Source organism: Podarcis muralis, chromosome 1, assembly GCF_964188315.1.
Source record: "Podarcis muralis chromosome 1, rPodMur119.hap1.1, whole genome shotgun sequence".
Classification (NCBI taxonomy): domain Eukaryota; kingdom Metazoa; phylum Chordata; class Lepidosauria; order Squamata; family Lacertidae; genus Podarcis; species Podarcis muralis.
The window spans coordinates 78,389,933-78,402,236 of NC_135655.1; the positions used below are offsets into that span (position 1 = coordinate 78,389,933).

Sequence of the window (12,304 nt, forward strand, 5' to 3'; positions counted from 1 at the left end):
CAAGCATTTTAGCTTGCCCAACAGAACTGATAAAACAATTTCCCCTTTCTCTTCCCACCCCCGTTCTGGGGGTTCTCCCAACCCTCCAGAAAAGATTTGGGGGAGGTGCAAGAGGGAGCCCCATTCTTCTTGTGGGAATCTTCATGCTGGCATTCACTAACGGAACTGGGTAGCTGAATTGAGCCCATTAAAAATAATTAAGACAATACAACAGCAGCTACAGAGCCAGTACAAATTACAGTAAGCTGGTATTAATGGGCAGTGAAGGCTGGGGAGAAAACTTTTATCAGGCACCAAAACAAAGCACCATTGGTGCCTACTTATCACACAAGGCAATGTTGTTTTATAGGCTTGGTAACACAATGAAAAAGACCACCACCCTAGTTACTGCAAGATGGATCTCAGTAGGCTGTAGCACAAACATAAGGGCCTTATTCAAATATCTTACTGACTGGGTAGTCTGTAAACATAACCTGGGCCCAAGTTGTTTAGGGCTTTGTAGGTCAGCACCACAGAACTGGCAGCCAGTGCAATTCTTTTATAAGTGGTGTCATATGTTACGCTATGCTTGCAGCAGTAGCTCAACTTAGTCAATGCAGCATTAAGGGGGATGTTGCAGAGACATCTAAAATGTGATTAGGAAATAAACTGCATATCTGTATCCACCTACACAGATGAATCATTGGCTAAATACTGGTTATCACTTCTGCCCAGTCAATGACAACATTATGAGATCCCTCAGCTTTTTTTAATTCAGGTCACAGTATGAAGTTTGTGTCCCTGCACTCCCTTCCCTTCGTGATGAGAATAGGTTTCCAAATGTGAAATCTAGGAAATATGTCATCTATTATTTTTAGATCTTTTACATCCATCAAATCATGTTGCTTTCTTTTATCTGCAGTCAATTGTTTTTGACTTAAAGATAACCTCAGGTTATTCAACAATGTGAGAGCATGAGAAGAGTCTTTGGTTCAAACCAAAGACGCATCCTGTTCTCATAGTAGCCAATGAGATGCCCAGGTGAAATCTACATCCGAGACCTGAGTATAAACAGCACTTTCCCCCATTTGCAATTACCACCAACTGGCATTCAGAGGCATACTGCTTCCAAGACTGGAGATAACACATAGACATCACGGATAGCAGCCTTTGATAGTATTACCCTCCATGAAATCTAAGCTCTTCAATGAATCCCTAGGACAAAGCCCCTCATTAGATACCACTAAGAATAGGATGCCCTTCCAAAAGAGGATTGAAAGGTGTGCTACTCTAGACTTCAGAGTGTGGTCAGAACGATATACTGAGAGGCCTTAAGATTTGAAACTCTTCCATTTACAGCATTATCAATGCACCTCCAACCTAAACCTGTGAGTCCCTCAATAGCTCTACTCACATCTGGAATGAAGAACTGCAGCTCTGTTGAAGAGCATATGGTTTGTTTGTTTGTTTGTTTGTTTGTTTGTTTGTTTGTTTGCATACATACATACATACATTCACAGCTTCCGTTTCCGGCATTTTAAGTTACAGGATGGGAAAAAACCCTTGTCTCTCCAGCATTTAGATTTATTAGGCTGAGCTGGCTATTAGTCCAACTTTGTGTAAGGATTGGTATCTGCTAGTTTACTTAGGGGGTCTCATCATTCCTTTTTTTCTTAAAAAATGTTTAGGGGTACTCTCATTTTCCTACTCATATTGAAATACTGCCCCTCAATGAGGCCAAACTTAGATTCACAGAATGCTTAGGGGTATGCGTACCCCTGCGTACCCCCAGAAAAAAAAGCACTGGGTCTCATTCAGTTTTAGGTATGAATGGCATAACTATCATTTATTATAGAAATGGAAACTAGGATCAACTGGAATAATTCATTAATATCACCAGCATGGTGCCTTTACAAAGCGCAAGATGACAAAGTACAAAATACTGTATAAAAATCTGAGGTCATCTTTAAATAAATTCACCAAGTTAACACAATAAACCAAGAACACTAATTGTATTCCAAGTTCTAGAATACACAGATGACACATTTCCGAAATTTTCCACAGACACCACTCACTCCAATTTTCCAGACCAATTTTCCACTTACAAATATTACTGAAGGCATGTCAGAATAGCATCACATTCTTTCAAGAGCACTGATGTTTGATAAAAAGAACTACAAAAGCCTACAATAAAAATTGCTGCCATGATAAAGGCAACTGAAAAACAACTCCAACAGGGTAGTTAAAGACCAGCCTCTCTTTTATAAGCATATATACCCAAGTTCACACACATAATAAAGTCAAACTTCGGTTGTCGAACGTAATCCGTTCCGGAAGACCATTCGACTTCCAAAACGTTCAACAAGTCGCAGTTTCCAATTGGTTGCAAGAGCTTCTTGCACTTAAGCGGAAGCCGCGTCGGACATTCAGGTCCCGGAAAATGTTCGAAAACTGGTCTTCTATATTCGGGAGCCGAAACGTATAGTAACGGAGGCATTCAGGAACCAAGGTTTGACTGTATTTTGCAGTTATATTTCTGTAACTTAAATGGTATATGGGAAAACCTATTATAATATGCATCTATCAGCTATGCAACATCAGTTGATACTACACTTGTCATACACACAAGAACCTGCAGCCAACGTTCTACAGGTATACAGCCTGACTTAATACAAGTTCTGAACTAAAAAAAAACCCCCACCATTTTGAAATATCTTTCTGGCCCTAGGTAACATTTACCTAAGAGAGCCAGTCAGTTTACATACATCATGGGGTGACAAATAAGAGAAGACATGACCTTTGCTGCTTCTTTCGTGGTGCACCTCTAATTAACAAGAGTTTTCTGTTTCATTCAAACTGAGACATTACAGTAACTAAGACACAAACCAAGGTATTAAACCACAACAGTTTAAAGCTGGTTTAATATCCTGCACTGCTCTGAAGCTGATGACCATAATTTCCTGTTTTGTCCAGACTGTACTGCGATTTCCACTGGAGTTTCATATGCATTCTTCTCCGAGTCTTTGTTTCACCATTATACAATTCACTCTGGCCATGCCGCATTAGCTTGACTATAGCCCTATAATCTTACTGTAACATAGGTGAGCCTTTGTGCTGAAAGTGGGTGGGAGAAAGTAGTATTTGGCATTGCAGGGAGGGAAACGAGAGGTGGCAGCAACATAGCTGGCCACTAGCCTTGTCACCTATAATTTCTATTCTACCACAACACCGTAATTTCCAGCTACTCCACAAGTAGCACGCACATATTTCAATATATTCAGACACGTTCAGTAGCTTTAAATATACAAAAATTCAGTAAGTGGTTCCAATATGAACCAGTTATATGAAAACTGTAACACAGGAACTATAGTTCCCACAATATATTTTTTTAAAAATGGGGTAGAATTAAACTTCATACTCCTTCCATCGTTCTATCTGCACAAGCACTGCAGCTTGCTAGATGGAACAACCCCTCCCCTTCCTCCCCCTGCACACTGTTCTGGGGAGCCTCCTGACACACACCTGCACAGAGGCAGAAAGCCCCAATATGCAAGAAGAAGTCTGCACAGGGCTTCTGCGGATTATGTGAATCCTGGCTAGGTGAATCCTGCCCAGTATTACAAATTTTACGTACGACTTACTCTACAGAAAACATCAATCTGTTTTATTTTCAGCAGATAGGGATATTTTAATAATGCTTCTCTATCGGAGAAGCCTTTTGGTTTATCCTTTTTATTTACTTTACTTTGGGGCAGTCTTTTAAATCTCATGATAGAAGTCGAGGAATTCAGTCAATAAACAAAAGGCTTTTTTCTTTATACAACTACAAAAGTTAAAGCTTTGATATAACTGTGGAATCTCCTCATACAGAAAACATATTTACATATTTGGGGATGTTATTTTTACAAATGACAGGGGAGTCATTGCTATGCGTACAATGGACTGATAAATTTATCAAAATCCAAAATAAATTAAAAGTAAATATAAGAAAAATGGGTACTCTAGCTAGTTAATAATAAACTGGCAATAAAAGCTGACTGCAACACTTATGTGACAGCTAGTTACCTCTTTGTGTTGTAGGCTGTATCCTGTGGGGTTTCTTCAAGCAGTGTCACATATCCCAGGGTGCAGGTCAGGATGAACAGGACTGTTAAGGTGTGTGCTTGCCTATTGTACAGGGGGGGAGAGGGAGAGGGAGAGGGAGAGGGAGAGGGAGAGAGAGAGAGAGAGAGAGAGAGAGAGAGAGAGAGAGAGAGAGAGAGTCAACAACAAATAATATTTTTCAGGACTATTTACTGTTGCTCAGTATCTTCAGCAGGTTAAAATGTATTTATTTTATTTCATTTATTAAAGATTTAACCTTCCTCCAATCTAAAGTTCAGGGCAGCTAAATTTACTTATTTATAGACCACCTTTTCAAAAACAGTTCACTTAAAAATACACTAAATATAAAAATAAAAGTTGAACATGATAATTGATTCAGAGAAAAACAAACAAACCCTATACTAACAGTTTCCTCAAACAACCCAAAGCGTTGCACTCTTTGGAAGGTCATAAAGAAAGTTCTAGTCCTAACTTTCACAGACAGATCGTCCACAGCCTGCAAGTGTAATAAACCAAGCAGCACAGATGGTAACATCAAGCCTTGAGGAACACTTTCTACCAATTTCTAAGGGGTGAATTAGTTTCCAAATGGCAAAATTCTGAGCACAGTCAGACAGACACTGCTGCAGCAACAGCCCGTACGCCCGAACAAGGTGATCAAACTGACCTAAAAGAATGGCAAAGGTTGCAGTAAAAGTTACTCTGACAGCATTAGTACAAAAGCTGTCAATCTTTAGCTAAGTAGGGGATCATAACACTGCATTGGAAGCTTTCCCGTAAATAAAACTTAGCTTCTGAAAATACAATTGCCTTCTCACAACTATATTGAAGCTTAGTATATAAATAATATGAGCACTGTAACCAACAGAACTACACTATGCATAATCAGTGTGCAGGAACTCAATTTTTCAACTCAGAAGACTGGAAGTTGAGGCACAATTTTAAGGAATTTCAGTTATACAACACACGAAAGATTATCAGAAAGGTTTGTTTCTCCACACTAACCAACACAAACATGTCAGCAACTTTTCCATGTACCAGCTTTCAGTAAACTGAAAACTCCTATTTATAAAGATCCAGTTTCAAATATAAAAGACTTTGCGTATTATTCTAAGAGAATAAGCATGCAGTGTTACACAATTCACATGATGGGACTTCCCTTCCCTCTGCATGCTCTCCAATCTGTTCTAGAGGATCCTCAAACTCTTCAGAGCAGATTGGAAGGCATACAGGTGTTATAGTGTGTATGGGGAATTCATTTCACAAAGAGTGATGGATGATCATCATTCAATAGTTTTCTTCATTTCTCGTGGGCCACTTCACAGAACAGAGGGTCCAATATTCAAGCATCATTTAACAAAGGAACAGAAAAGGCAAACAATTTATCATCAATAACAATAGTATATACTTTGTTGAGATGGCAGCAATAAGGAATGGAAGAGGACATTCATGACCTAGCTTCTATGCAGAGATTACCACCAGTTCAGTAAGCTATGGTTTAATTCTGTACAACTAGATTAGTTTTCTTTTGTGGATCCTACATAAGGAAATGTGGTCCCCAAGTTATGTTCCATTCCATTTTCTGCAAGTCACAGAATGACAGTTGCTTTATAAACTCTTAAGTATGAAACAAAGGACAGGCAGAATCACCCTGAATGACTTATTTTCAGCATTGGGGCATTCTTCTCCCAGAAATCAATGAAGACCCAGCAACTTTGGGATGAAAACAAATAAAAGGTGAATCATGTGCTCTTTTGGCAGCATTCATGTGCTCTTTTGGCAGCATTTATCTTTAAAAACCTCTAATCCATTCCAATCATCTATATTAGAGTACAGCATAAAATTAAACTCAATGAGAGGACAGATTTTAGTAAACACACAAGAATCAATTTAAAGGAATCAGCAACAGGACAGCCACCTATGTCTAGATAAACAAGGACAGCCATTTCCCAGCACTTTCCAGAAGTCCTTATGAAAAACAAAGTCATTTGACAATGGTTCATTATTCTGTAAAAACAGCAAAGCTGAAAGAACTTGAGGGTTGCTCCACAGGTTCTGGCGCAACTCTCAACCAGTACACAGATAAACCTCCCAACTTCTCCTTCATGTACTTCTGAAGTCGCTCACTTGGGGCCAAACTAGAAGTTATGTCAGAAGAAGTGAATTACAATAATGCAAAGCCCCTACAAAATGGGGTGGCAGCACTGATGGACTGACAGCACAGGCAGGAGAAGCATCCCCTGCTATGGTCTCTCTCCAAGCCTGCTTTAAGGGGGGAGGGGAGAGAACCTTCCATCAGTGGTGCTCCATGACTGAAGCAAGCCTCACTAAGAGAAATAGCTTAAAAGACTTTATTTTAGGAGGTTGGCACAGAAGGTTATTTACCTCCCTCCCCCCTTCATGATCTCCCACTGCAATTTCACTACAGATTTCAGTACAATCCAGCCTAAATTGTGTTGCTGCCACATCTACTTTGCCCCTCAGTTGAGATGTTAAATGCTGAATGTTTCCACACAGACTATATTAAGGACCATATTAAATATTTATCTTAAGCAGAAGGACAGTTACAAACCTGACATAAAAAACAGCAAACATTTCAATCTCCCATGAACATACTGCTAGTCTGTAAGTCTCAGTTCTTCAGTAAAAGTATTTCAGAGGAAAAATTCTAGCATTAACATGCTGAACTACAATGAATCAGTAAGTGATTTTAAGATTCAACTGAAACCAAATCTTTTTCTTCCTCTATAGGTGTGCTATGTTATGAAGTTTGTGCTACAGCTGTGAATGGTCGCAGTGCTTCTTTGTATACATTTCAACTTTGTATAGAAATGTCACACTGTTTACAAATGCACATGCACTCTCTGTACATGGATTGCACAGCTGCACTGCATCTACTGGCTACACTCTGCTTCCACCCACAATGCCTACACATTAAGAAAAATGTCAGGAAGAAAAACCATGCATGTGCCACTTTACATAAATATGGCTGCCCTTTCCAAGCATTTCACTGGATGCATTATTTTAGGGATTGAAGCCTAAGTGTACAGCATTCATATGGTGGCCAAATGTGTGTGCGAACAGTCCTCATACGCCTCTTACACCAGCAGTGGAGAATCTCTGACCTATGGGGCCCAATTAGGCCTTCCAGGCCTTTCCACTTAGCCCATGAGACCATTTTGACAGAGCCATGCTCACCTGTCCTACACCTGACATCATATATGATATTGGCTGTGGGGCAGGCAAAGGGGGAATTGCAGGCATCCCCCATACAGTTCTCTCTAAGCACCACTCATCAGCTGATTGATTATCAGTGCTTGCAGGAAGTCAACCAACTGATGTCACAACGACATTGGGCAACATAATTTTGCCCAGTGCAGTATGTGATTTTTGAAGTTCTGACAATAAGCTAATTGTTGGGGCTTTAAAGTGCAATACAAGGCTCTCTGGAAGTACTAACAATCAGCAGGCTATCAATGATTGCAGAGTTGTGTGCAGCTCTTTGAAACTCTAACAATTGGACAATGGTCAGGACCTTTGTACCACACACAAAGCCATGTACCACACAGGGTGAAAAACATCACCATCATCACAGGGATGTCAAGTGATTGATAGGTGGGTGGTCCCTATCAAACTTAGCTTGCAGAGGTCAGACTCTATGATCCAGACCACTGACCAGATCCAACCCCCTTTTCCTCTTTTACATTTAATGAGCATTCAGCCTCATTTACATGTTTGCTTTTAAACTGAGGGTAACACTTCATGCAGGGGACGCGGGTGGCGCTGTGGGTAAAACCTCAGTGCCTAGGACTTGCCGATCGCATGGTCGGCGGTTCGAATCCCCGCGGCAGGGTGCGCTCCCGTCGTTCGGTCCCAGCGCCTGCCAACCTAGCAGTTCGAAAGCACCCCGGGTGCAAGTATATAAATAGGGACCGCTTACTGGCGGGAAGGTAAACGGTGTTCCGTGTGCTGCGCTGGCTTGCCAGATGCAGCTTGTCACGCTGGCCACGTGACCCGGAAGTGTCTGCGGACAGGGTTGGCTCCCGGCCTATAGAGTGAGATGAGCGCACAACCCTAGAGTCTGTCAAGACTGGCCCGTACGGGCAGGGGTACCTTTACCTTACACTTCATGTATCTGATGAAACTGACTCTTGTCCATAAAAGCATACACCATACTAAATCTGTTTATCTTTAAACTGCCAATAGATTCTCTTCTTTTTGCTGTAACAAACTCTCAGAGCATGAAAAATTACTTAGGACTACAATTGTAATACTACTGGCTGGGAGTAACTCCTAAAGAAATGCAATGGGGTTTTTTAACTGTTTATTTGTCTTTTTCAGATACTATACAGAACATTGAATGACTGAATGGGGTTTATTTTTGAGTGGACATGTATAGCAGCGATGGGGAACAATTTTCTGGCCAAGGGCTGCATTTCCTTTCAGGCAACCTTTTGTGGGCCACAGGGCAGCGCTACGTGTCAGAGACAAAAGTGGGAACAGCATGAAATGTAAAAATTTACCTTTATATAATAGATTAGTTTCTACACATATTTCTCTAGTCTCCATTCAGACAAACAAAAGGTAAAATATTACTTCAAAAACACATCTCAGTCAGACAAAAACACTCAAGGACACTACAAAGCCAGCAAGGGGCATGCCTGGAAGAGTTCCAAGAGCAACAGAGCTGTGTTTAGCCTTTTAGACTGAGGTTCTCCACCCCTGATGCACTATTGTCCTTCCAAAAAAATCAGAAAGTATGTGTACATGCTGCACTTTGTGGCAGCATGTATGTTAATCCACCTTAAATTATGATCAATGAAAAAATACATTCCCCAGTTATTCACTATTAGAATGAACTAAACTGAATCTCTAAAAGAATGTGTTTGGTGATCAAGGTAACATAAAATACTATGAAAGATCAACATTCTGTCAGTTCTTAGATTCCTTTTTCAAAAGTTAGAGCATATTCAAGTATCAAATGTAAGAGTATTTAAGAACTCATTAAATACTGCACTTCTCTTCATAGCTTAAATGGACACATATAATCAAAATAGCAGTCAAACAAACAATGGTCAAATCATTGAAGACGATCTAAAAGATCTGACTATACTATAGAACACTTATCACCCAGAATAATGAAACATCATCAACAGTGTTGGAAAAATAGTTCAGCAATAAAATGTACAATCTTTAAACTAGTATTAAAGAAGCAATCAAGTTACAATTTTACCCATTCTCCATTGAAAGGGCAGGACTGTGCCAGTATGTCTGCAAGATCCAGTTATTTGGTCACTAATTCAGCCAATACACAGCAACTTCCCAGAATGTTCTCTGTGGTCCTTCCTGAACTCTGATAAAAGATTGTGTTTCCTAAACCTGAGATATTGCAGGCTCTAAGTCAGTCCCTACAATGTTGCCGGAATGAAATAACCACTACAGCCTCACTAGGTATACTCTATGTTTGCAGAACTCTCACTGAATATCAGCAGATCTTTCAAGATCAACATACTCCAAATTTTATTACTGCCAAGATCAGAGGAGTCAGACTCAGGGGCAACCTCAAGCCAAACCAGGTCGGAGTCACTTCAAATCAGGCTCTTCTATCTTTACTAAGCCTCTTGCAGAACCAGAAAAACTATGCCCTCTGTTGTCTTTGAAGAAGATAAATTGATGTCTAAAGCTAATCATTGTATTCCCTTTTCCATAATTGATGTATGTGGCACAAGAAGAAGAAAGGGTTTTGAAGCTGGAAACCATGTTACTTAACATACTGTGGAGGATAAAACGCTTGAGAATTTTTTTAAAAGTTTGCAGGAAATTTTGTCTCTCCCAGTGAAACTAAGGACACTGAGTTGATGCTTAATTAAATTACCAGATTTCCAACTAACATCATGCTGTTTGCTAGAAAATAATTTGCCCTCTCAAGAATTGCACGAAAAGAAAAAGTTACACCCATTGTGGAGGAAGAAAAGAACCATCATTCTGGGTATTACATTACAAGCCTAACAACTGTAATGGAAAGAGAACAGTGGCACCTCAAAGATATAAAGCAAGTGGAATAAATAAAGACACAAAGTGGAAAAATATACAAGAATTAGTGATGCCACAATTACGATATCTTTCTGGGTAGGTATTGTACTATATCTTTTGTTGTTGTGTAGGCTTTTCATGGCAAAAGAATTTTTATTATTTTTTGCTTTGAAGATGGTTTTGATACAGTCTTTTTTCATACTGTCTCAACAATAATAAAGTATGGCTTTGCTTTTAGGTGTGCATCAGGACAAGTAAAGTTTTAACCAGTTCTGTTTGAGAATATAATAAACTAAACAAGGTAGTCATGTTAAGTCTAAAGGAGAAAAATAACATCACACAAGTGCACACCTACTTCATCAGATATGGATGTGTTGAGGTCTGTCAATCCTTTTTTTACTATAGATGAAAAATTACTTACTAATATGTAAATATTAGTAAATATTCTGCCTCCATCTCTTCAGGAGACTGCTCAACTACAAAAGTCACACTATCTTTCACTACTTGTGTCTACAAAACCTTATGTTTTTGTAGTACAAATGCTGGAATAGTAGAATGATATCTGGAAAACTATCACAAACCATTAAGCAAGGGCACTTAGAGAAGTGCTCTTCTCTACAAACCGCCCAGGCAAGTATTTTCTTGAGATAAGGAGATGAAAGTGTGATTTTGCCTTTCAACTACCACAAGTAGGCTGTTGCCTAGGAAAGTTATCCCACAAGTGTGCAATTGAAGCAAGATCAAATGTATTTACTCAGAAATTAAGTCTAACTGAATTAAACAGGATATATTTCCAAGTATGCATGGGAAAGGAGTCTCAGTTTCCTCTTGGTGCTGTAAATTACAGATATTTCTCAGAAATTTTGCTATATCAAAAATACTCATCAAGCCAGGAGAGGTGGAAAAAGCCAGCAGTAAATATAAAGCATATTTACTCAGCAGTAAGTCGTACAGAGCTACGTGATATTTACTCAACAACTGTGTTTAGGGATGTAACACTAATCACTTCCCCGACTGACCGCAATAGCTGAGGAGAGAAACCAAAGGAGGGCCAATTCCTAAGAGAAGGAACAGCAGAAGTCACTTGAGAAAAGAAGCAGGTTCAGCAGGGCTCCTGGGAAGGAGACACCCAGGAAGAGAAGTCCAGTCTGATTCCAACGAGATGCACACCCTTCTTTATATCCTTGGTTCCAGCATCCTCAAGTTCACCGCGCTCACTCCCTTCTCCTTGTTGGTCCCTAGCCTTTTAAACGGACAGCCTGCCTACCCGCATCTTTAGTTGTGCATACACGCGTCTATTTACTGTGGGCAACCCGTGTCCATGGACTGCGCCGTTTCCTTCCGCGTGTCAGGGGGAAAGGGCCTTGGAGAAGAGAGGCGACCGGGGGGAAGGACACGGGGCGCCCTGCTCCGGCCCCCTTACCAGAAGAACGTGTTGGTCCCGTCATCGTACACCTCGGACTCCGTGCTGCGCCGGCTCCCGTGCGTCGTGGTGGAAGCAGTGGTGGTAGTGGGGGCGGCGGCTCCCGGCGTCGCGCCCCTACAGCGTCGCGGCGAAACCTCTGCCACGGGGGGAGAAGCCCCATTGGGCTCCGACGGCAGCGGCGGCTGCTCCTCTTCCTCCAGGGCTGCCTTTCCGGAGCCCCCTCCGTGACCTCTCCGCTCGCTGCGCCTCATGACGGGGACGGCTGGCTGCAGGAAGGCGGCGGGGAGAGAGCGGCGACTCAAGCGACGCCCCGCGCGCACCAGGCGGGCCCCTCCGCGCGCCCCATCTGAGAGGAAGAGGCGAGCCCAAAGAGCAACAGCGCGCTCCGCAGCTCACAGGCGGCGCTTCAGCACCGCTTGCTCGTGACCCCACGTAGGCCGGGGTCGAGGGGCGGGGCCGCGCTCGCGGAAGGCGTGATTCGCTGCCGAGGCGGTGCGCGTGCGCAGTCGGGGCCGGCGGCATGAACTCCACAAGCCAGGAGAGGGCGGGGGGGGGGGCGGACAAAATGGGGCGTGGTTTTTTGTGTGTGTGCTCTGTTAGGCTCTTTTAGTCCCGCCCCTACAGCTTTTAGATAAGCGTGCATGCGCAGCTTCAAAGTTGCAGCCGTGGGCTTGCATGCTTTGAAGCAAGTTCCACGGCGGACCGTGGGAGCTACAAAGAGAGAGCCCCGTGGTATCCTAAAGGCGAAGACGTTTTATTATG

General features: G+C 41.8%; 1 protein-coding gene across 2 annotated transcripts in view; it reads right to left on the bottom strand.

The window, feature by feature from the left end:
* PTDSS2 (phosphatidylserine synthase 2) overlaps positions 1–11,981 on the bottom strand; it is a 38,348-nt gene extending 26,367 nt beyond the window's left edge. Inside the window, exons 1-2 of one of the 2 annotated variants that reach the window (XM_028736174.2) lie at positions 11,540–11,981; positions 4,045–4,146 (exon numbers count right to left, since the gene is read on the bottom strand). In XM_028736174.2, coding sequence (XP_028592007.2) covers positions 4,045–4,146; positions 11,540–11,793 — 356 coding nt within the window. In that variant the 5' untranslated portion in view covers positions 11,794–11,981. The remainder of the gene's footprint in view (positions 1–4,044; positions 4,147–11,539) is intronic. The other variant, XM_028736165.2, reaches the window with a different exon arrangement.
* Between the last annotated feature and the right edge of the window lie 323 nt (positions 11,982–12,304).